At 40.2% G+C, this 26363-nt stretch overlaps 2 protein-coding genes across 3 annotated transcripts in view; both read right to left on the bottom strand.

Annotated features, from left to right (window-relative positions):
- LOC130072345 (E3 ubiquitin-protein ligase TRIM39-like) overlaps positions 1-3870 on the bottom strand; it is a 63940-nt gene extending 60070 nt beyond the window's left edge. For both annotated transcript variants that reach the window (XM_056237410.1, XM_056237411.1), the window contains exon 1: positions 3316-3870. In XM_056237410.1, the coding sequence (XP_056093385.1) occupies positions 3316-3870 (555 nt within the window). The remainder of the gene's footprint in view (positions 1-3315) is intronic.
- Positions 3871-11754: 7884 nt separating this feature from the next.
- Positions 11755-22008, bottom strand: LOC130072338 (E3 ubiquitin-protein ligase TRIM39-like). Its single transcript, XM_056237402.1, has 7 exons — positions 21856-22008; positions 20688-21244; positions 18898-18993; positions 17508-17741; positions 14053-14197; positions 12426-12452; positions 11755-12302 (listed from the first exon to the last, which is right to left on the bottom strand). Exons 2-7 carry the CDS (start codon positions 21240-21242, stop codon positions 11755-11757), a joined length of 1605 nt encoding a protein of 534 aa, XP_056093377.1. The 5' UTR covers positions 21243-21244; positions 21856-22008.
- Positions 22009-26363: the final 4355 nt, after the last annotated feature.

The raw sequence follows: 26363 nt of genomic DNA, 5'->3' as shown, positions 1-26363 counted from the left end.
GGGTCTTCTCAGCGAGAAGAGCACCACTCAACGAACAGGTTCCACTTCAGGGTGTAAGCATGCCTTGTAGAGGGTGCTCTCGCAGAAATGATGGTGTCTATGACTGACTGTGGTAGATCACCTATAACCTCCGCATCCCGTCCAGTTTCCAACAGTCTGAGTGCCACACGTTGCCTAATCCCTGAGAGAGGAGGTCCTCCCTCAGAGGAATAGGCCAGGGAGGGGCTGTCGAGAGGAGCATTAGTTCAGGGAACCAGGTCTGGTTGGGCCAATAAGGGGCAACTAGCAAGACCTGCTCCTCTTCCTCCCTAAATTTGCACAGTAGCTGTGCACAGTAGCAGTTCCGCGCGCATGACAGGAGCAGATTCGCTCGACACCGAAGTGTGGCGAACGCAGTTGTACTTGGACGAATGCCGGCAGAACTGAATTGTGTAGGCCCAAAGCGGGGTCTGAGTGGGCAGTTCCGCACTTACCTTTCTCCACGGAGCAGCAGGGAATGTGTGAGAAGGCGGATTACCGGGTCCTCGAACGCATCGTGCTGCTGGAGAACAAGAGGGTGCTGAGGGGTGCAAGGCTGATTCACAGGGTCGCACACCGTCAGCCGGCACCTGCTCTTGGGACCTAGGATTGGAGAATTTCACTCTTTTGACAATTCGGGTACTACTGGACTCCGGGGAGCCAGTGGTGGAACAGTAACCATCTGAAGAGCTCCTGGACCACTAAGGTGGACATCGCCCGCCAGACCGACCGCGCACGCTGCGACACTCGTGCCCCGGAGGGCGAGGTCAGTAGCAGTGCAGAGCTCACTCATGAGCGCAGGGTCTAGACTACCTTAGTGCATGTCCATGAGTGTCTTGGCTTGGTAGACCTGCAACAATGCCAAGGCATGCAAAGAGGAGGCGGCTTGCCCGCAAGCTTTGTAAGCTCTGACCGTCAATCCTGATGCGAACTCACAGGCCTGCGAGGGGAGACAAGGATCCCCCGCCCAGGATGTAGCGGCCGTTGGATACAGGTGTGTCGCAGCAGACCACTCCACTGGAGGGATAGCCTCATAACCCTTCACCGCTCCTCCGACAAGTGTAGCGAGGGGGGAAGAGCCACTCAGGCAGTTTAAGACAGTAAAAGGTGCCGCCCACGACCAAGTAAGCTCTCCATGCACTTCGGGATAAAAGGGTACTGGGGCAGCGGGCTGAGAACCAGCACGGCCCGCCCCGAGATACCAATCATCCAACCAAGACCGAGCAGGACACGGTGGAGGGTTCCATTCGAGCCCGACAGCCTCTGCAGCCCGTTTCAGCATAGCTGACAATTCTGGATCTGGCTCGAGCAACATTGTACTCCCGGAGGAAGACAACGCAGTCGAGTCATCATCTCTAGAGGCCAGCTCACCCTCTGATGCTGCAATCGGCGTCCTGTCCTCTGGGGGAGCCCCAGGTGAAATGGCTGGCCCACCCATTACAGATGGACCAGCACGCACCACGGGGGGCTCCAGCGGTTGCAGTGGAAGGGAGTGAGGAGCCCACAGGGAATGGTTACAGGGCGAGACCTCCAACACTACCCTCCTATCACCCATAGCACGCGGCACCCGAGGGCAGGGCGCGGTAATGGGGACTCGCGCTTTGCGGACGCGAGTCCCCATTTCAACACTGCGACAGGCATATTCCCACGATGGAAACATGAATTGTCCACAAAAGCTGCTTCAGCGTGCTGTAAGCTCAAACACGTGATGCAACAATTGTGACCGTCAAAGAGAGACAGGGAATGACCGCATCCAGAAGCGCACGGGCGGAATGACATCTTGAAAAAGACGCAAACGCACCCGTGTTGCTCTTTCAGGAAGTGAAAACTCTCACCAGTGCCGGAGCACACAGGGGAATGACCGCAGCAACACTGATACAGGAATGGTGCAGCCTGTATCAGTAGAGCACTCACTTTCTCATCCTCAACCGGCCGTCAGACAAACAAACACAAACAGAAATTTGGTTGCTGTGGAAACAGCAGTTGAGAGCTCGGAAGCTCGCGATCACCGCTGCACTCGCGCTGTAAACACCAACACCAGGAGAGACTTGAAGGAAGGAACGTTTGGACTGAACTGATGTATTGCGATCTCGCATTAGAGCCCAATCACCTTTGAGTGGTAACAGAACAAGCCAATGTGAGATTTGCATTGCAGTCCACTCCCTGCTTCCAGGTACATAAGGCAGCATGCAAACTCTGACATTAAGTTTTCTACCGAGGAGCTGAGACGGGGTCTCAGCCGTTTCAGCAGAGGTACAGGCGTTGTGTAGCCTAGAAATCTAGACGCACCCTAGCGGCAGCAAAATGTATTTTGCAGCCAGTGTAGTCTAGCAACTTTCCGTTGGCTTTCGAGCTGGAAAAACCAAACTCTAGTCAGGCCAATCACATTGTGTATACAGTTGGTGGGCGGGCTTAACATAATGACGGCAGAGATTTGACGGTTCCGTGTGAATTCCCTGCTACTTGAAAACAAAGATGACCACTGCTGCTGGCGAGCAGCGGTCTTTCGAATCGGCTTTGGCCGCGACTCTGGAGGACTTGGAGTTAAGAGAACGTCACTTAAGTCATTCTTAAAAAATGAAGATGTGTTCGGAGTTTGGACGACTGGATACCCTGGTTGGAAAACGCATGGGACTCACTCATCCACAACCGTGCGTTGCTCTGGTTGGTTAGCGCTATCCTATTGCGTGCAGAGGGATTTTGAAAGACAACTGTTTATCCTACCCCTCGGATTGAGGTATGCCAATGATGAGTTTCCAGACCTAACATCTTGATGTAGGTCTGGCTTGCCAGGCTAGGCGTTGTGTACAGGCGACTAGGTTACATTAGTAACCTAGATGTTCCCAATCAGTCAGTCATGTTCGGCGTTCCCAGTCATCCAGCCGCGAGACATGGTTAGAGGATTCCACTCGACATCCGGTCCTCTGCAGGAGCCTTAAATGAGAGGCCGGGTCCCCCATGGGACCGCAGGGATTCACCCGGCAGGAGAATCACACCAACAAAGGTACAACTCACTCACTGAACGATGATTGAAGAGCAGAGTGAAACAACATCTGCTCTGCTCCGAAGCAAAAGCTAAACGTGTGAGTTTGCCGCTGCCTTATATAACTGGAAGCGGGAAGTGGATCTCTTTCGCCACTGTGCATTGGCTTGTTCTGTTACCACTCAAAGGTGATTGGGCTGTCAGGCGAGTTCCCTATATGTCAGTTCAGTCCGATGTAAAGTCGAATGTGACTGACTGATAGGGAACTGAATTTCATGGGGTGTTTAAAATGCTTTTTTTGTGTAACTCTTTACCTTCTTCTCTAGACTCTCCTCCTCTATAGGAACAGTGTTGTGAGTCCTGTGTTCTCCTTCAGTGCAGAACAGACAAACACACGTGTGATCATCTCTACAGAAAAGCTCCAGAAGTCTCTCGTGTTTCTGGCATATATATTTCTCCAGTTTTTCCACAGCATTGATCAGTGTGTGTTCATTTAGACATGGGAGACTGAGATGGGGCTCCAGATGAGTCTCACAGTAAGAGCTTTGACACGTCAGACAGGTCTTCACAGCTTTCTGCTTTCTTTCAGCGCAGAAGTCACAGAACACCTCAGATTCTCCTAGATTGAGCTTCTCCTTAAAGTGTTTCACAACCTCTCTGAGTGTTGTATTAATCTTGAGATTAGGTCTTCTGCTGTATTTTTCTTTACAGAGTGGACAGAAGCAGGTCTTTGTGTTCGGCCAGCACCGGCTCAAGCAGGTTCTACAGAAGTTGTGTCCACATGGAGTGGTGACTGGATCAGTGAACACTTCCATACAGATGGAGCACTGGAGCTCTTCATTTAGTAATGGACCACTGGAGGATGCCATGGCTGAAAAGATAAGTAATGACAACAATATATCATGCATTGCTGAAGAGAGCAACTTTCATAATACAAGTAATGTTCACTGAGTAAATTAGTTTGTGTTCTAAAATCTATGTTGCATGGTTAAAAATGATAATAACTAAAATCTGTACTATGAACCACTGTCAAGCAGTCAAAGCAGCCATACGTGCCATAAACTGGCGTATATGAGACAGCAGTTTCTGACAGGAAGTCCCTCCATCACTAACTCTAACCTCACTGAGCCTATAAGCTCCACCTCTAACTGCCAGTCTGAGACCCTGTGCTTCAGATGAATGTAGTTAGATCTATTGGGCTGCAGAAGAATCATCTAAATACAGAAACTAAATGTGTCGCTGGGAGCCATAGTACAATAAAAGACAACACAGAAATGGGTGAAAGTGTATTTTTTCAAACAAATAACCCACTAAATAATCATCTGTAAATACCACGTGTCAGTTTTGTTACCCTCTACTGCACACATTTCTATGGTACATGATAAAAATTTGTTCCACATCATTTCTTGGTTCATTTGGGAACATTTTATTGATCAAAAATTTTTCGTTGCCTAGTGATTAATTGACATATTACAAGAAAATGGTCAGAGAGCAATACAAAATCACAAATCTTTTTTAAAAATGTCAATAAATCTACAAACTATATTTAGAGTTTATATTGTGCACTAATACGTGATAATATGTGATAACGTCCAAACACATTGTTAGCAAAGACATCCTTGGAAAGTACCCCTCAACACACAACTTTGCCCTCAAGCAATGAAAGGAAAAACTAAATGAACTGAACATGCAAAATAAGTAATAAAACTTCATAAAACCTTCTCTACACCTTCATTCACACACACATACATTTTTTAATGTACAGTTCATGTCATTTAAATAAGATTACTAAGCAAATAATCGTACTTTCTTCTCACACCATGTGCTCCGGTGACCATGTGTCAGAAAAGGAAATCCCCGCTTTCAAATAGTGCTCGACTCCCACACCTTATTAGACTGTTCTTCGATTATTTTTTTGACCATTCTAATTAGTTGAAATATTTTATAGAAACATACAGTACTGAACATAGGGCTTAAGAAAACTTTAAACACTGTGTTGTAGAGGGTTAATATACATGTGACTTTTACTAGAAAAGTCATCATTCTGATTTTTTATTTTTCTGTTCTTTTACTGTTTAAGAAAACTTTAAACACTGTGCTGTAGAGGGTTAATAGACATGTGACTTTTACTTGAACTTTTACTGTTTTTCCATTTTTTTTTCCATTCTGCCACCAATTCAAGTACTTCCTGTTTCTAAAGTCACTTAAGTGTGACATGACCACAAATAAACAAACTTTAATTTACATCCAAAAAAAAAGGACATACAGTACTTTTACCAACAATCTGATGAATCTACTGAACTAGCTCTTACATTTCCATCACTTACCTGTGAGTGAATATCAGATCTGGTCGTTGATTTCAGAGTTTCTGAAATTAAATGATGTATGATGAAGCCTCCTGTTCATGTTTAGTTTCACTTTCACTGAAGTCTTTACACACTTGCAGTGATGCTATAGCTCCGCCCATAATCATGAATATGGAACAGTTCTGCTGAGACTGTAATAGAGTAAGAACGTTTTAGAATATCAAGTTTATGTTCTCATTTTATCATATTTATGAATCAGTTTACACAATTGCAGCTTGATAGAAACAACACGCTAAACATGTTTTACAGTGAAAACTTCTGTTCCCTTTCAGTCGGTCACTCCCAACGTCACGTTGGGTTAGAACGATAAAATTGGGATTACAGCATATTGCATATTGGTGCCAATATGGCAAGCCAAACATGCCTAAATCTGCAGAAACGTTTTGAACTGGTGGTCCAGAAGTGCCCCCTGGCGAAACCTTGCAGTGGTGCGAGAAATTGCCATCGTTTGCTTTCACGATGTTCCCATCTCACAAGGTAGCACCTTTTCGGCAACACTGTTGAGGACTGTGCCCAGCCGTTCTCCGCAGTTCAGAAGCAGGCTAATGTAACCAAGAACTTGCCCTGATGTGCTAATAGAGTCACTCGTGGTCAGCTCTTCAGTCTATTCATTGCCAAGAGTGTCAGTTCCCTGAGAAAAATAAATAAATTTCTGCCTCAGCCAGCTCTACTGTGACGTCGAGCCTTTGCCGGAAGAGGCACCCCCCTCTCAGCAGCCCTTAGACGGGCGACCCGGAGTTGAACACAGCTGCTCTTCCCTGGATGGCTCAGTATCTTCTGCTGAATAAAAATTCTGTTCCACCTCTGGCGTCTCAGCTAGCAGTACCCAAATTCTCAGTAAAAGAGTAGCTTCCTCTATCTCTGGCTCCTAAGATGACAGTGTGCAACACGACGCCTCGCCACTCTCATCCCTCTCCAGTCGCCAACGGGCGTCTGAGTGACTCCACGGTCTCTACCCTCCACCTTTCTTTGACTAGTCATAATCAAATATATAAGATATCTTTAATTCATAATTTTTAAAGATATCCAAAATACATTTGTAGATATCTGAAAGTAATTTATTATTAGTCAAAATACAATTGTAGATATCTTGAATTGGATTTTTGACTAGGCAAAACATAAGAGATATCTCGAATTGGAGTTATTTCTAGTCAAATCTCATTTAAAGATATCTCCAATTTAATTATGGATATCTCAAACTGATTTTTGACTAGGAATACCTTTCTTTGGAGATCTTTCTTTGCATTTAGCTTTGTGACTAGAATTTTAATGTAGATGTCTAGAATTGACATTCTGACTAGTCAAAATCCCTTTATAGATATCTAACATTCATGCAAATAAACATTTGCTAAGCCACACCTTAAATATTTTATTAACCAATCCTAGCTTGGAAACTGTTGTCATCCACCATTTTGTCTAAGTATTCAGACTGATCTCATGAAATGGCGTATGTATGACACGCCAATTCGTATTTCCATTTTTGGCGTGCTATCAACACGCATAATCGCTTTTCAGCGTGTTTATCAACGCCTTTGACTTAACGTTATATTACTGTATTATGTATGTATAAATATATGACCTACCCCAACCCCGTCCCTAAACCTACCCGTCAATGGGGTTAATACCATTTATGAGTCTTCTCCTACCATCCTAGGAAAAGAAATATCGCTCCACAGATGTAGATATAGATTTTGCTTCGTTTCGCTCGGACATTTAACGGCGTACACATACACGCGGAATCACTCGGACATTTAATGGCGTAGACATACACGCAAAAGATTTCGGCGTGGACATACACGCGGATAGCTCAAAATGCGTATAGATAACACGCCACTTGACTTGAAAGTGGCGTGTATGTTTACGCAAAGTCATGATGTCATGTTGAAGTATTGTATAAAAAAGGTCCTGAGTCTTTGGGTCATTTTAAACGGCTTTATACAGTCGTGATTCAAAAGTATGAAAATAAAAATGTAACTGGGACACGTGTAAAAGTGACATAAGATATGCAAAGAAGACTCGAGAAGGTTTTTTTTTTCCCTATTCTATATAATTAAAGTCAGATAATGTTGTGCATGCTGTGGATTAAATGAAGCCTTAAATCCCAATCAAACACATTTAAAATCCGTAAGCATTTGTACAGGCCTCATGTCTGGTGCAACATTTGCTATAATTTTAAAATAACTTTTTAATGCACTGGCGCTCATCACCGAACACAGCAAAATATCACCATCTCGGATCTCTTGGTATAATAAATTACAATACAATAAAACACTCCCACCTTGTGGGTTATTACCATATGACACGAGTAAACATGCATCAACACAGAAAGCACAATCCATACATAACAATGTACTAATCAATGTCATTAATGCCAGTTAAACTTCGATTAACTTTTAATCTTTTTCAAATCAGCCTTCACCTTTTTCCACTGGGTCTGCCTTGATTCTGATTTCTGAAGCTTTCTTGACCATCACACGTTTATTTGTACTATTTTTCACGTTCTGGTGTATAATTACATTGTTCTTCACCCATGTCTTATTCAAAATTTATAATAAATTAATTCAGACAAGTAGGTTACGATTCTCTGTTTTTATTGAACATTGCTCTCCAGTTGGTCCGTTTTACAACATAATTAAATTAAAATAACAGCGCTATGGACATACATACAAGCTGGAGAACTTTTACCACATCAAGGCATCCAGATATTATTTAGTAATCCCTGAAGTAATTCATCCAGCAGCTTTTCTCTCCTTAATAACAAAAGCAGACTACAGTTGTTAGCAGTTAGCACTAAGCGTTAGCCAGGGAGTTGCTCTGGTGAGGGGGAGGAGTTAAGTCAATTTAGTCTCACATCTAATTGTGACCAGTCGAAACTGAATTAGAGATATCTCTAATTACCTTTGCGTATGTGTGATGTGTCAATTGTAGATATCTATGATGTCATTACAGATATCTTCAATGGAGTTTTGACTAGTCATAAAGTATTTAGAGATATCTCGAATCACATTTCTTATAGTGCAATTATTACTGCAGTTATCTCTAATTATCATTCTGACTAGTCAAATTATAATTATGACTCGTCAAAATACAATTGTAGGTATCCAAAATATATTTATGGATAGTCAAAACGTAATTTTATTAGTCAAAACGTAATTTTATTTGCCAAAACGGCTTGCCATTGCAGTCTTTAGCATCAGTCGCTAGAGAGCCTCTTGAGATCAGGGGAGTGAGGTTTATGCGAGTTTACACGGCACGATTTTAGCCGACAGGTTTTGTGGGATTATCGACAAATGCCCGAAATCATAGGCAAATCGGTGCTCGTTCACGTGAGTGACAATCACACAATGTGAATTATCAAAGACGTGATCTGAGAGAATCTCGAGTCGCCGACGCCCGTGAGATATTTGACATGCTGAATATCTGGACCTGTCGGCGAATCAAAATCCTGCCATGTGAATGTGTTCTGTGAAATGTGTAATTTTAAAAGATATATTTGCAATTATATCAAACAGAAAAAAGCACAAACATTTGCTTGACCAGCAACAACAGCAGCACATTGTAAAATTATATATTTACCCCCAACTCTCTTTGCAGAAACACAATCTTTGCTCCCCTCGTCTCCCCAACCATTAACTCCTGCATAATCTGTTTATTTTCTCCTTTTCGCTGCACATCAGCGCACAGACAATTTGGACCGCAACATTTTTAATAACAGTTTCAGTCTCACGCACGCGTGATCTTGCATTATTTCCTTGTCACTTGTCGCGTGGACCAGACAGAAGTTGTCTGCGATTCATTCTTTTGTAAAGTCTACGTCTGTTACACTAACATCTTTGCATATGAAATAAGTATTAATTGTGGAACCCTCTCGAATACTTTTATAAGTTTTTACTATTACAGCTGTCGAGATTAATGAATGGTGAAAAGTGTTGCTTATAGCATTATATTTAGACCTGTTCCCATCACATGAAAGGTTGCAGTGAAGCGCATTGAGCGGATGACGGAAAGTCTGTAGATCGCGTGAATGAAGTGATCTCATCATTGCAACGTTATTTCTGCACTCTCACGGATGTTTTCACCATTAATAACAATGCAAACACGATGTAAGAGCTTTATTGTGCAGTGTAACAGCGTCATTAATTACATAACGGGAGCTTTGGCAAGTGTCCAGATAAACACTGTTTGATTGACAGCTCCAGAGATTGTAATGGGAGCGTTCTTTGATCTCTTTCTGAATATATTTAAACACAATTTAAACAACAGATTATTTTCATGCTACTGTAAAGTCCGACTCGATTGGTCCAAATGCGGCATCCAATCAGCGGAAGAAGGTTACTCTGCGTATTTCTTGCCTTTCCTTTCACGCAACACAACAAGATTAAATGCAATAAATTTTCTCAGATGTATTGACTCGTTAATTCATCTGACTCCATAAAATGAATAGGTTTTAATGATATCCGTGCATCATTAAACGTTAGCGAATGTTTGATTATTCTTTTCAACACTGATTTTAGTTTATCCGCAATCAGGAAACTATATCGCTCAGCAGTCCTTCTCCAAAGGCCGCACGACACACTCCCGTCAGTTCCAATAACCAATTCAGAGGTAATTTGACTAAATATCTAGGATCTGCCGTATTCACACGTACAATCAAAGATATATATACAAGTCCCCTTGAACGCCTCCTCTAGAAATTTAATTAATGTGTTACTTTAGTAGGGACGATTGACCACCATAAAAGGAAACAGTTCATCAACTCAACTTCTCTTAAGATGGCTTCAGGTCAAGCCCGTGGTCTGTAAACCACGCACGTTTATCCAAAGTAATCACTAACTTAAAACAGTGTATATGGACACACCCGAACCTAGGTTGATAAAAACAGCGTTGATTCAAACAGTGCTGATTCTAGTCGGAAATAACTTGCCCCCTCGTTCAAGTACACGTAAAATGGTATCGGAATATTAGCCGTCACTAAACTGACGCGAAAGATGTGGAAATATACGAATCCAATAATCTAGGGAATAAACAGTCTTTCAGAGTCACTCAGAATAAAATCAAACGTTTACAATTTATTGATCAGGTAATGAAGCAATAATTCAAAATCCAATTAAAAAGGATAAAATCGTCAGTTAAAACATTTCCTCACAATGATTCCGAGATCACAGAATTTGTAGTAATTATTACCTGTCAATAGAGTTACACACAGCGATTGTGCGGGCAGTCAACCTACAGACTCCCCGAACTTTTCTGCTCTTTTTCCTTATATACCCAGATAATTCAATTGTTACCAAATGGTGATGTCTGTCATTATAATTAGATTTTGGTTGTCTATTCAGGGGCTCACACTGTGAGGTCTGCCTGATTTTACATACAGGAGGTAGTTTGAATGAGGCTATTATGGGACACATCACTTTTCTCACATTTCATAACTTCTTTTAGCTTTTCATCATAGTTGGGAGAATGAGACCATGTCACCAGGCGCATTGTAACACTTTAAAAGACACCAAACATGAGTAGTTACATTTTCGTACACACATAACATTGGATAAGGTTTCAGTGTATTTCAGGTGAGGATGAGGGGGATGTGGGGAAGATAGTGTGGGTGAAGTGTGAACTGCACTGTGTGCTGCGTCTCCAAAGTTCCTGTTACATATGCAAGAGGGAGTTACATATTCAAGAGATAGTTCAAGTGTTAATTCCCAGGAGGGCCTTTTGTCACATTGAGGGGTCGATCAGACATACCGGCACCAGCCTTACACTACTAAGAGAAACAATGTGAAGTTGATCGTTTAGTCACTGGCTTGATTTACTGATGCATAAACAGTATTGAATGATTTTGAGACAAAGAACATCTGTCTGAACTTGAATAATTACACATCAGAAATCACTGATCAGAGATTAGACATTAGAATAAACATGGTTACTTACATGTTTGTGGCTTTGGTGTGTGTGAGAGTGAGTGTGTGTGTGTTTGTCAGTGTGTAAGTATTGTTGTGTGTATGAGAGTGTGTGTCTGCGTGTGTTTGTGTGTGTGTGTTTCTGTGTGTGTGTGTATATAATTTTCGCAAACATTTTAATACTCTTAATACTAATGTAATTAATCTCCAATAAGAGCTGGATTAAAACATTTAATTAATAACTTTTTCTGTGACCTAATTTAAAGTGAGCACTATTTATATATTTTATTTTATTATATAAACTTTTTATATATGAGCGAATTAAACAATAACACTTTGTAAATTACAGTGACAATGAATGATGATTAATGTATTAACTACAGTTTATAAACTATTAATTAACTATAAACTAATAGTTTGTAAATGACTTAAGTGCTTTATTACTGTATTATGTTCGTGCAAAATCTTTTTTGGTTTTCATTTACATATTCTAATCCATTAACGGTGAGACAGGAGTGATGATCAGTGGGTTTTTACCTTCATCATCATCAAACCATGGGCTGAAATATGGATAGAGTTTGTCAGTGAAAGTCTGAGCAGTGAAAGAGTAGAGATGAGATCTGGACTCCACGTCATAAAAAGAGACCAGACCCTCCTCATAATCCACAAACACACCAACCTTCTCAGGTTTCACTGTCAGAGATAAAGAGACAGGTGGACTATCACAAGCTTCATATTCATCCTCATTCCTCAGAATCACAGTCCAGAATCCATCCTCAGGACTCAGTGTGATCTCCCCCTTCCTGTTAATGGATTCTCTGATCACTCCTAAATCCCACTCAGTCTTTCCCTTCACCTGCACCTCATAGTAAAATCTCCCTGAACTGAATCCCTGCTTTGCCAGAACACAAAGACCCACATCAAATCTCTTTGGGTTTTCTGGGACGTCTTGCTCAATGTCTCCATCACTGACTTGTTTTCCATCATCAGACAGGATGAGATATGGATTCGCTGTATCAGGATCCAGAGTCACATCCACTGAGAGAGATCAGACATTATCAATCAACTTCAGAACACACATTTTCAGATACAGTATATAATACAGATTATAAACAATGTATTGTAAGTGTATTAAAGAAAATGCTGTCAGTCACACTGTACCTGCAAACTTCTGCACAAACTTCAACCCTGTGGACACAGATGACAATATAATGATGAATTATTTATAGCAGTAATTTCAGGTTAACAGTGAGTTTCTCTACTGGCAGCATCAGTGGCATGAGGACATTTCACTCATAAAACCAAGAGATTTTACACTTTCCTCATTTTTAAGGAAACTTAAACAGTTTTGAGGCTTGAATTGAGGAACCGATTAAGCTGATTAAATTAAGGAAAGAAGGATACCTATTTATTTGAAGAGAATTAGTTCAGTTATGCAGTTTTATTTAGAGACCGCATGCTTTGCATATGTCTGGAAATGGAGAGTAAATATTAAAAATGAAGTGTTATTTTATGTGTTTTTGAGTGAAGGGAAACATCTGTTAATGTTTAATGTTCAGTTGTGTTTGACATGTGAAAGAGTTTCTGTTATGTTGAAGTTTTGATCGTCACCATTGTGCAGAAGAGTAGAGCTTATAGGTTGTGAATAACTGCATGTACTAATAATATGTTGCTTTGTTCAATAGCTTTGCTGATGCCAGTGCAGTAACACGTTTGTTTCTTATACTGTGCTGAGCATCACAGTCTTTTACTTGTACAACATAACTTAAAGTCAAGTCACCTTTATATAGCGCTTATTACAGTATAGATTGAATCAAAGCAGCTTTACAGAGATAACAGGAAAATAATGCAACAAAGTTTGTTTCTAGAAGAAAATATCGTCACAGTCCAGCTTAAGTAAGTTCAGAAATGGTTCATTTTTGCTGTAAAAAGTTATTATTTTAGCTAATTTATATATAGCCGCTCTGGAGAAAACAGTGATATCATCGTCCAGCTCAGTTCAGTTCTCATATAATGGTGTCAATGCAGGAGATCAATAATATTGTTGAATATTAAATGTCCCCAACTAAGCAAGTCAAAAGCCAAAGGCGACAAAGACGGGAAAGCCGACAGTGGCGATGAACCAAAACTCCATCAGTGACAGAATGGAGAGAGAAAAGCCTTTGGAGAAACCAGACTCACTGTCAAATACAACACAAGTCCAATTCAAACACGTCATTTCCGTTCACTAAAATCACACACTTCTGAGAGTCAACTTAAATTAAAAAAGCACATCTCACAAAGAAAATATTAAATTCATTGTGTCATACATTAAATAATTTTAGGAGATTTTACATTATTTATTCAGGTAGATTTCATTTAAGAAATCAAGCCTTAAAAGCTACTCAAAAATATCATGTGTAATATTTTTACCATCATTTTTTGTAAATATCATGTAACCATTTTTTACAGTGATATATCAGTGTTTGTTCATGAATAGTTACATCATAACACTGACATGTCTCTAAAGTAAGTTAAAGTTATACTGCAATAACTGGTTATAACAGTTAAAGTTTGGATATAACTTTACATATGTTTAGTGAGTGTTTTATCATACCAGTCTAATGCTAACATGGCAAGTGTAAGTTATGTTATGATTATATTTTTCAAACAGTGATCTTTTGCAGACTGAGATAAAATAATTGTGGTGATCACCAACTTTTTATTCAACCCATAATATTCCTTGAAAAACGTCATTTCTAAGTTAATAAAAGAAACAATCTATACACTGTATTTGATATTCACATACCAGTTTGACTGAGTTTTTCATTGAGAGTCTCATCTAGAGTTTTCTTCAGTTCAGTCAGAGCTCTTTCCAGAGAGTTCACATCAGAGTCAATCCTGATCTCAGTCCAGTTCTTGGTATGTGGACGAGTGTACAGGGATGAGCTCATCTACAGCAGGAGAGAGAGAAGACTGTTAAATATGAGCATTATTATTAAAGCAGTAAATTCAATATGTTTTACACAGGAGCTTTCTAACACAGTTGAGGCAAAACCTCTGTATGGATACGGATGGATATCACCGTAGTTGATTGATTACATGAAGAATTGCTTAAATTTTCTCTATTAAAACGTTTCTGAAATATTTGTATATGCAAATGAAATGAAACATTGTCTAATTGAATATGCACTGATTTGATTAAATATCCAGAACAGAAATCTGAATATTAAATAAAGCCAGCGTAATGACAGACAGCTGAACATAATCAGTTTCCAATGAGACTAACTAGGATGCAATTAAGACTAAACTGAACTCAGGGTCTGTTTAGATGACACCATTTTCAGCTAAAAATGTTAAAAAATTATTTGTTTTGGCCGTTCATTTACACAATGACGGCGTTTTGGGTTCCTGAAAACGCAAACTTTTGAAAACGGGTTTCAAAGTACACATTTTTAAAAACGATGTGGGGGAAAAGAAAAAATGTGGGAAAGCTTCTTTCACTCTTGTCCTTCCTTCACAAGTTATTCCTTCCCTTCACCCATTCTTCCCTTCACTCAGTTCAATCAGAATGATTACATGAAAAATACAATGTTCTGTCAATGCAAGTGAATTGCAGTGTTGGGGTAGTTACTCAAAAAAAGTAATTAGTTACTAGTTACTAGTTACTTCTGTAAATTGTAATGAGATTACTTTACTAGTTACTGCGTTTGAAAAGTAACTTCACTACTTATTACTTTACTTTCCCGTTTCTTAATTTACCATGTAGATATATGGACAAATATCATAGCCCTATCATCACTTAGCCTGTCTGCATAGTGTTTATTGTATAAATCTATACAAAATGGCATGTAAAACCATATGAAAGAACAATATCCCTGTCTGCACAAAGAAATATATCTCACCGTAAAATCCACAAACAAGGCTATGGTGCGGTCATTTTAAAATGGGGTCAACACACAAGTTTTAAAACACAGGCTTTGGGAAACATGAGAATAAAACTCTTCTCCTGATAACAAAACCATATTTTTATTCGACTCATGGCAATAAAAACAAAAAATGAAGTGGTCAATGAAAAATAATAAAATAAAGGTCACTTTTAAATTTTTAATCTTAATTTAAAATGCATTTTTCTTGGCGATTCAATGGTCGGCAGGGGAAGTATGTCGAACCCTGCAACAAGCCTGTTCATTTCGTTTTGTGTTACCTGCTGTCCTCCTCCAAGACTTGAGAAAAATTTTTTGTAACAGCGCGCGCGTCGCCGAATCCGAGGATGAACGACTTCAAGCCGAATCTGCCCGAGCATGTGCGTCTGACCGCACCGACACACAGTTTGCGCGTGTAAATCAGTTGCTTATGTTTACAAAATGAGCCTACAATAGCATAAGCCTTTTTAATAAAAAGATCCATGTTTTATAAAATGTCCACGAAACTTAATGAAATGTTTAGTGAAATTAGAAAATATTTAAGAGATCGTTGATTTAGTTCTAGTCTACATACATGTTTTTATATCCACATATTTTGTTCTAATGTCACAAGTAATAATCTCAGGGTTTACTAGATTTTACGTACACGATTCTTTTTGTAGTGTTATTGGTGGTGATATAGCCTACTAAAATAAACATTGTCACGTGTGGACCGTTCTTCTCACCGTTGATTCCTGATGGTTAAGAGGACAATTACTCGCGTCGCCCCGTCGACGTTTCACAGAATAGTACAACGGCGAGCGCGTCGAGTATAAACGCCTCGTCCGTTTGGGGAGGTGCGCGCTGCAGAGACCCCCTGTCTCCGTCTCCATTTCCCTCTCTCCTTCGCACCGGCAGCTATGTCACTCAAATCGATCTCTATGGCAACAGTGCGCACGCACCACTAGACAGAACTTTACACACAGGCAAACACGGGTAACGCAGGAAAGCGCGTTCCTATAGTATAGTAAAGTAGTGTAGTTACCGATATTTTTAGTGTAATGCGTTACTTTACTTCGTTACCCAAAAAAGTAATATCGTTACTGTAATCCGTTACTTTGTAACTCGTTACCCCCAACACTGGTGAATTGACAGCATTGTTTGGTAAATGTCTCAGTGTGATTGGTGCAATGGTCTCATGTCCAGAGAAATAGACCAAAAGCTACAAGTTAGAGAGTTTAGAAATACTTTGCTTACTGTGGAGGGAGAGCCTTTACCAGGGTCTTTCATGCAAATGACCTTCTGTCCTCAATAAGGTCTAAACTACCCAAGTCTGGGATCTTGATTAATGCAAATTCCAATTGTTAGTTCGTGTCTCCATTTGGAGGATATTTTATCTTGTTCTGAGTATTTAAAGAAATGTTACCAATGTTAAATGTTGTAAAAGGCTCAGGGTGATTCTGTATCTGATCAGCTCGTAATGCTGAAGCTCTTCTATACACTCAGCATTATGTATCTTTCAGATCTCAGGTATGCATATTTTACTGTTTATTTCTGAGCATTTTGTATTGTTTTTGTATTGATTATCTTTGACATAATTATGTAATTGGCATTATAGATTTACCTGAGATTATTGAATCTAGTAGATTATGTTGTATCCATGTTTCCGCTAATCTGTGTCCAGGCTTGAGTTTTACTAGATCTCAGGTTAGACTGAGCATGAAGCACATCAGGCGAGATGTCTGACGAACTGCTTGACTTTAGTTAAGTTGTTATATAGTTGCATTCACTATAGGGGGCTATAAAAATGCAATTGAAATAATAGCAAGCATGGGGTGGCATTACTTTATAGTATTAGCCATAAACTCTGGTTATTGTTTGAGCTGTAACTAAGTTGTTATAGAGGCGACTGTAGGGACCAAACGGATTTACTATTTTAAAAATGGCAAGCATGGGCGGCCTATTAAATATGATTAGTCATAACCTCTGCTCTGACTAATAATCAGACTGGCGAGTTTGTGACCGTGAGATTCATGTTAACGGCCGGCGTGAGCCTCTGAGCAACATTGGAATCCGAATGAACAAGTACAATCTAAAGTAAAGAGTTAAACAGAATAATAACACATATAGATAAATATAAATTACCAATAATCCATTGGCATTCCAAACTAAATTCAAGGTCAAGATAAAATTGAGTCCGATAAAAGTGTAATTGACATTAAATCACTCAAGTGCCCAACACACAGGAGACCTTCAGACACACCACTGGACACCGGCGTTGGGTCAATTTGGTGGACCTTAAAGAACAGAGTGTTTGTCCTGTAATATTGTACATATTGACTGAGAGATGTTGACAGACCTGTATGAGATGGAGATAATCTTCAGTGTGTGAGAGCTGCTCCAGCTCAGTGTTTCTCCTCTTCAGCTCAGTGATTTCCTGATGTATCTCTTTAATGAGATCTTCAGCCTGTTTCTCTGCTGCTTTCTGCTGTTCCTCCATCATCTTCAGCTGCTCAGACTGACATCTCTCAATGGAGCGGATCAGATCAGTGAAGATCTCAACACTGGAGGATCTCTCTTTATCTGTGTTTCTCTGATGAATGAGAACAGTTATATTTGTTAATCTATTCCATATTCACATATTATTTAAAGGGATTGTTCACCACAAAATGAAATCATCTCTGTATATTTAAGTTCCTTCCTTGGTTCTGTTCATTTGTCGGTTAGTATTTGTGCACAGCACACTGTCTCGCATATTGGCTGTTCATTTAGAGTATCATATTAAATATTATGTTATTGCATCATCGTCTTCTTCTTCTGTGGAACTAATGTTCACACTGAACAATTTTAGCCCCGTTTTTCGCTCGTCGACAGGTTTTGTGAGATCCCCGACAAATGCCCGAAATCATAGGCAAATCGGTGCTCGTTCACGTGAGTGACAATCACACAGTGTGAATTATCAAAGACGCGATCTGAGAGAATCTCGAGTCGCCGATGCCCGTGAGATATTTGACATGCTGAATATCTGGACCTGTCGGCGAATCAAAATCCTGCTGTGTGAATGTGTTCTGACTGAAAACTACATCGGCGAAGACCCACAGCCAATGAGAGAGCAAGAAACAGGACAGCGGGAAGTTCAGGGAGGAATTATAAACCAGGAAATTATTTTAATAGATATATTTGCAATTATATCAAACAGAAAAAAAAAGCACAAACATTTGCTTAAACAGCAGCACATTGTAAAATTATTAGAACTTCAGTCTCATGCACACGTGATCTTGCGTTATTTCCTTCTCGCTTCTCGCGTGTGTTTGGTTGTGAAACGTAGTTTGCGGACCAGACAGAAGTTGTCAATGATTCATTCTTTTGTAAAGTCATGCAGTGTGAAACCCCCTTTCGCCGAAAAACCGTACAGTGTGAATACACCAGCAACTGAATGATATCCCAGATAGTCGTGCAGTGTGAAAAGAACAGTGACCCGAATACTTTGAAAATCGTGCAGTGTGAACTCGACATAAGCATTACACACGAGGGGACTAGATGATGGCAGAACTCACAATTTAATAACTAACTAATTTAATAAAATGCCTTTATTAATTAGATTAAAAAATTATGATGCATATCATTTTTGGAAATGTATTTTTTGCTAGGATAGTTAGAGAGTGAACAGAAAGTGAAATGGCAGAGCGGGATCGGAAACGACCATGAGTGAAACGACCATTTGAATTTGGGTTGATCGAAGCACAAACCTTTCTCAGCTCTACTGAGTGTTGGATCTCTTGAATCTTCTTCATTCTGTCCTGGATCATCTGATGAACGTCTATCTGTGTCTGAACCAGCTGATTCTACATACAGAGAAAAACATAGACACATTTATCACTGAATATAGCTTTCCATCTTCTGACTGTCCTATTTAAAAAAAATGAAAAAACATTTAAAGTTATAGTTTTGAATCTTTTAATTTATGAGCTAATTCTGATAAAAATTAGCTTTTTATGCTTTTTTAAGATGTAATGAAAGACTATTGAATTAAGCTTTTTTTTTTTTTTTTAAAGGAACAGGTTCGTAATGGACACAGGAAAGAAAACATCTAGGTAACTAATGTAACCCCCATTCCCTAAAGGAGGGAACAGAGACTTTGTGTTGGACTGAACTGATGTATTGGGATCTCGCCTGAGAGCCTTTGAGTGGTAACAGAACAGGTCAATGCACAATGCGAAAGAGATTTGCATTGCAAGCCAGTCCCCGTTTCCGGGTATATAAGGCAGCGTACAAACTCATACATTAAGTTTGAGTTTCGCTTCGCTGACCAAAAATTTCTGCAGGTCCCCCTTAATGGATGTGAACGAAGTCAGGAGAACTGTCTTCAGAGACAGGATCTTGATCACTAGTGACTGCAAGGGCTCAAAAGATGCTCTCTGTAGGGCCGTTAAGACCAGAGAGACGTCTCAAGAGGGGAAGAGGTCTGGCTGAGGAGGATTCAAACTCCTGGCGCCTCTTAGGAACCTGATGACCAAGTCGTGTTTCCCCAGAGACTTACTGTCTACTGCATTGTGATGTGCGGCGATAGCGGCAACACTTTCAGAGTGGAGGGAGACAGCCTTCACTCCAACCCTTTTTGCAGGGCATCTACGGGGGTCTTCCCTGCGAGAAGAACACCATTCAACAAAGAGCATAAGCACGCTTTATAGAGGGGGCTCTAGCTGAAGTGATAGTGTCAACTACTGTTCGAGGTAGGCCACTTAAGTCCTCCGCGTCCTGTCCAGAGACTACAAGTGGAGGTTCCAGAAGTCTGGATGCGGGTTCCCCGTCCCTAAGAAAGCAGGTCCTTCCTCAGGAGGATCCGCCAAGGAGGGGCTGTTTTGAGGAGCATGAGTTCTGGGAACCAGTTCCGGGTGGACCAGTAAGGTGCAACCTGCTCCTCATCCTCCCTGACCTTGCACAGTGTCTGTGCGAGTAGGCGCACCGGGTAAAACGGTTACTTGTGTAGGCTCCGGGGCCAGCTGTGTACCAGTGTGTCCATGCCGAGGGTCCCCCGGTCAGGGAATAAAACAACTGGCATTGGGTTGTCTCTGGAGATGCAAACAGATCGACCTGAGTGACCCGAAGCGTTCCCAAATCAGCTGGACCATCCGGGGATGGAGTCTCCACTCTTCCCTGGACGTGTGCTGTCGTGAGACAATTGCGGCATGAATGAGCACAGGGATGTGAATGGCACAAAGCACCCTGAGTCACTTCTGACTCCATAGGAGGATATGATGGGTAAGTTGGAATGGGATCTGTCAGAAAAAGGTGCCTTCCATGACTTAGTGACCTCCTCGTGCTCTTCCAGGAAGAAAGGGACCGGAGTGGGAAGCTGCGGTTCACCATGCACCGCTCGCCAATGTGCATTGGCTTGTTCTGTTACTAATCAAAGGTGATTGGGCTCTCAGGCGAGATCCCTATACATCAGTTCAGTCCGATGTAACGTTGAACGTGACTGACTGATAGGAAGCTGAATTTCATGGGGTGTTTAAAGTGCTTTATTTGCAACTCTTACCTTCTTCTCTCGACTCTCCTCCTCTATAGGAACAGTGTTGTGAGTCCTGTGTTCTCCTTCCGTGCAGGACAGACAAACACACGTCTGATCATCTCTACAGAACAGCTCTAGAGGTCTCTCGTGTTTCTGGCATATATAATCCTCCAGATTTTCAACAGCGTTGATGAGTTTGTGTTTCTTTAGACGTGGGACCCTGAGATGAGGCTCCAGATGAGTCTCACAATAAGAGCTTGGACACGTGAGGCAGGTCTTCACAGCTTTCTGCTTTCTTTCATCACAGATGTCACAGAACACCTCAGATTCTCCTAGATTGAGCTTCTCCTTAAAGTGTTGCACAACTTCTCTGAGTGTTGTATTAATCTTGAGATCAGGTGTTTTGCTGTATTTTTCTTTACAGAGTGGACAGAAGCAGGTCTGTGTGTTCGTCCAGCACTTGATCAAGCAGGTTCTGCAGAAGTTGTGTCCACATGGAGTGGTGACTGGATCAGTGAACACTTCCAGACAGATGGAGCACTGGAGCTCCTCATTTAGTGATGGACCACTGGAGGATGCCATGGCTGAAAAGATAAGTAATGTCAATATATCTTCTACATTGCTGAAGAGAGCAATTTTTATAATTATATATACTGAGTAAGTTGGATGTTGATTGTTAAATACTATTATAACTTACAACAATAAATTATGTATCACTGTTTATATCAAAGTCAAAAATGACTAACTCGCCTCCAACACTAACCCTAACCACACTGAGCCAACTTCTGGTCTGAGACTGCTGGTCTGTCCTTTCAGATGGGCTCTGTGACACTGCAGGTACTATTGAGTGTTAGAAAAAACCCTGAAGAAACTAAATACAGAACCTAACAGAAACTATAGGAGCCACAGAAGGCTAGAGCAAATGAAACAGGTTTTTACAACAACATTCATAAGATCAATAGATAAGACAAAATAGAAAATTAGTGAAACTGTATTTTTTTTCAAACAAATAACTTACTAAATAAACATCTGTAAAAAAGTGGCATTTCTGTTTAATGGAGTTATGATTTTCACTGTACTTCGTTTATTCTGTCTGCAGTTCAAGTACTTCCTGATTCTGATATGTGACATGAACACTAATATTTTACCAACATTCATGCTATTAAACTAGTGTACTTACATTTCCATCGCTTACCTGTGAATGAATATCAGATTTGATCGTTATTTCAGGGTTTCTGCAATGTTGTTTTGAAGAAGCTGCCAGTTCATCTGTTCAGTTTCACTTTCCCTGAAGTCTTTACACACATGCAGTGATGTCATATAATGTAGCTCCGCCCATAATCATAAATATGAAACGGTTCCTAATCCATCCATGCTGAGTGAGTAAACAATGTAAGAAACTTTTAGAATATACGTGCAGTTTTCTTTAGTTTCTTAATTTTTGATTTTTGAATAGAGCAGTGGCAAATATCAAGTTACCGTTTATAGCCTACAATTGAAATTTGTTTGGAAAAGGCACACACTAAACATATGATTCAGTGCAATTTGCTTTCATTTCCTGCACCGTGTAGCTAAAAAATGATGAAGGCGTGGTAAAAAAAAAACCCAAATAAATAAGGATTGTCAGTTGTTTTTAAAATCAGCCCCACAGAGATCAAATGCTGTCTGTTGTCTGGCCACTGCACGAGTGCACACGCAGGGCCGGCGCTCCGCACACGCACATCACGCGCTGCGCGTAGGGCACCAAGTGCTTGGTGGGGCACCAAAAAATCTGGGTCGTGAAAAATCATCACAATAGGCTACTAGTATAAATAACAAATAAAATATATGTCTAACGCATGTTAATATACAAAAGCAATACAAAAGTAATATAGGCCTTGACCAAATTAGTCGAGAAAAAGGTGAATCTCCTTTTTCGTCTCCCTCTGGTGCCCCCCCTTCCCCACCTCCCAGTGGTCTGTTCGATTATGCCTCAATCAATGTCAAATTTGGCAATGATCTCAGACATGGCCTCGGAAAGGCACCAAGAGTCGGGGGCGAAAAAAGAATAGACAGCGGGATGATACTCGCGCGTCGCTTTGCAGGTAAGACAATGGTTTAAATAAAAATGTTAGTTTTGTAGCGCGGGCGCCCTTGCGTCGTGTATGCACGTCCAGGGGGCGTCGCTAGTAGTGCAAATGAAATGATCCGGGGCTTTTTTAGCCCTGCATGTTGAATCTTTTATTTTAACGGGGGTCCGGGGCTTTCTCCCCCGGAAAATTTTGAAACTTGGGCTGTTTAAGATGCAGTTAGTTTGTTTGAGAAGAAAAGGAAGACCGCTTAGATACGTTTTTTCGTTGTTTTATGCGGATAATGCGTTCATTTTCAAGAGGTTCATAGGCCAAGGCCCATGGGCGACATCTGTTGGTGAAACTGCAATTAGAAAAAAAAAAAAAACGCACAATCTCAGTGTTTGTATATTTTCATATTCACAGAGTTGTCAAATTATTAGGGCTGGGAAAAGATTAATCGCATCCAAAATAAAAGTTTGTGTCTACATGATATATGTGTGTGTACTGTGTATAATTATTTTGTATTTATAAATACACACACATATGCACGTATATATTTAAGAAATATTTGCATGTATATACTGTATATATAATTTATATTATATATAAATTTAAATATTTTATATATAAATGTAGAGACCTGGATAAATGTTTGTGTTTCTAAACGTATAACTGTCGTTTTTTTCTTTGAAAAGAGAATTTTATTATTTGTATCTTGGGTCTGAAAACATACACTCAAACAAAGTGTAGATCGACTTTGTTTTTTTTCATGTTTAAATATGAGACATGTTTATAAAAGGTTTTTTTTTCAATATGTGTGTAAGGGAAAACAACTCATAAAATGGCTGCATTTTATTGAGTATTCTGAGAGAGTTTCAGTTGGACAATGAAAACGGTGGACTTTGACCCCTAAATCTCTCGCGAGGTTTTTTTTTTTTTCTCTGGGAAGTTCGACACGAGGAAAGCTGACAGTGGTCGACGCTCACGCAGATTTTTGTTTTAGTGCTAGCTTGGTGACGAGAGTATAGTGTGAACTGAAAAATTCATGGATGAGTTTGCAGCTTGCCGCACGGAAAAGAAATGCGAGAGAGTTCGCTGAAAGACTGCATGCGCACTTAAGTTTCACGTGAGTAAAAGAGATAGAGGATATCTAGCACGAGGATCCCATGTGAGAAAATCTGTGTTTTTTTTCCTATCATCGTTGATTTGTTTTATTAGTTTTACGTGTGAAATCCGGAAGAATATATCCGTGTTTATTTTCTCAAGTTCAGTGTTGCAGTTTGAGATAAGAAGTTGAGTAATTCGTGTGAAATCCGGAAGAATATACCCGTGTTTATTTTGGGTAAAAGTACTGCAGTGGAGTATGTAGTTGGGAATTCATGTCAACTGTGTGTTTATTGTCTTTGACACCGAGTGATTGTCGAAATCGGGAGATCTGTGTGGATTTTCGCGGATGCATCTAACCACCACGAGGGAGGAGTTCATCGAGGCCTACTCAACGTCGTCGTGGGTTGCGTCACGGTTGCTGTTTGTCATCTCGTTGAAGAGTGAGCATTCTGCAATTGGAATTCTTTTTCCTGATTCGTGAGTAGCCTACTCTGGTTTTGCATCAAAGAGCTCCAACTAGCGCGCCATCTGTGTACTGAAAATCCCAGCTGGGTAAATTTATTACATTGACATTTTATTTTATTTTATTTTATTTTATGGTGATTATTGGTTGTGACTTTGTGAATTGAATTATTTGGTCATTCAAAGAGGAAAAAAACAAAGACAACAGAGTACTGAGAATAATAAATGCATGTTTATTGATCTGCCATAATTTTGTGTGATTTCCTGTGGAAAGACTGTTTATTATTAATTATAATTTTTTTTTCCTTTGAGAGATTTGTATTTAAAAAATCTAAAGGTAAACACAATAGTGTTTTTTTTTATTATTATTTCCAAATAGAAAACACAAATCTGACACTATCAGGTGAAGATCTGAGATCTGGGTTATGTGTTGATACTGTAACTGAAGGGAAATGTGCCTCCACCGGGGTAGTGGATAAATTTAAGATCCCCTAGACAGATTCTTACATTGTGAGCCACAATATTCTACCCGGCAGGAGGGCTACATAAATAACAAATATTTCTTAAATACATACATGCAAATGTGTATTTATATATATACAAAATAATTATACACAGTACACACATATATATCATTCATGTAGACTCAAACTTTTATTTTGGATGCGATTAATTGCGATTAATCTTTTCCCAGCCCTACAAATTATGTACAGAATTATTATATTGTGCTTCATCAGACTAAGAAATTCTGAATGGTTGTTATTCCTTGGGTGGGGGGGTGAGGGGCACCACCAAGCATTTGTGCTTAGGGCACCCAAATGGCTAGCGCCGACCCTGTGCACACGTCACGATCTGAACCGCGAATCTCGTCCATTTAAATTTCAACGGATATTTTAGCGGTCCCGTCCGTCTGAGGGAAATCTGATTTTACACGCCGGTAAAATAATTACAGAAATAGCTCACTGGAGAATAAAACATATATATATATAAACATATTTCAAATATATTTGCATATATGCTAACAGTAGCCTATAGTGTGCAGTGCTTTTTGTTTTCTCTGGACGGTGTGCGAGGCTCAGTGTGGATACTGGACGAGCTGAAACGATGACCGAGAGCCCTGATTACTCCAGAGATGACAGTGTTTTCTCTGGTCCATATACTGCCGATAGATGGCGCTAATGCACTGTTTAGTAGTTTAATATCCACTGTAAATGAAACGAAGCAGCAGCAACTCACTTTTGAAAGGAGTTCACACAGTGCTCACAGATTCAGAAGAAACCAGTAGAAGTTTGAGAATAGCATGTTTAAAATGTAAACCTGTTAAATAGAGATAATATCTTTCTGTCCATGCTGGATATTGATAGTTTCATCACAGAAATCTGTCAGCTGAAGAAAGAGAAGGCGTCACACTGGAGGTAAAGATGATGGAGAGAGAAACCAGAAACTAAAGGGATCGAGAGGTTTGTACAGGATAAAGATTCACTTCATCCTTAAATTCCTGAAACTTCCAGCATTCCTGTCAGACATTAGTGTGACGAGAACGACTCCATCGTCTCTACTGCTATTTTGACATATCTAAAAATGTTACATCCAGTCTGCCAACAGTTTATTATTCTTTAAAATAGTCTCCTTCAGAGGAACAGTTGTTATATAAATTGAAAGTCGCTGTGATTCTGTGTTCCTCAGGAGCTGGAAGAGGTTTGAGTGTGTGTGACTGATGGACAGGATTCAGACACCACTGAAGATGATGAAGATGAGGAGAGAAACCACAGCTGAGGAAGAACAGAGCGATGATGATGATGATGATGAGGAGAGAAACCACAGCTGAGGAAGAACAGAGCAATGATGATGATCAATGCGCTGTGCAATCCAAGATGGCGGCATGTATGGTCTGATGTGTGTTTGTCCCCTTTATCTACTCATTTTGTTTGCTTTTATACTCCATATATGGAGTAAAAAAAATTAGCAGACTCTATGATTGAGCCCTTTGGTTTTTAGATGAAATAGTTTTTTTTTTTGGATTATGGACTACTTTGCTGCAGAAAAGCTTCCATCTCCAGGCTCTGCTTGGATCCTGAGGCCC

This window comes from Rhinichthys klamathensis, unplaced genomic scaffold (assembly GCF_029890125.1).
Source record: "Rhinichthys klamathensis goyatoka isolate OS25496 unplaced genomic scaffold, OSU_Roscu_1.1 h1tg000486l_1, whole genome shotgun sequence".
NCBI lineage: Eukaryota > Metazoa > Chordata > Actinopteri > Cypriniformes > Leuciscidae > Rhinichthys > Rhinichthys klamathensis.
The sequence above is the reverse complement of the archived record's forward strand: the minus strand, read 5'-3'. Positions and strand labels throughout refer to the sequence as shown.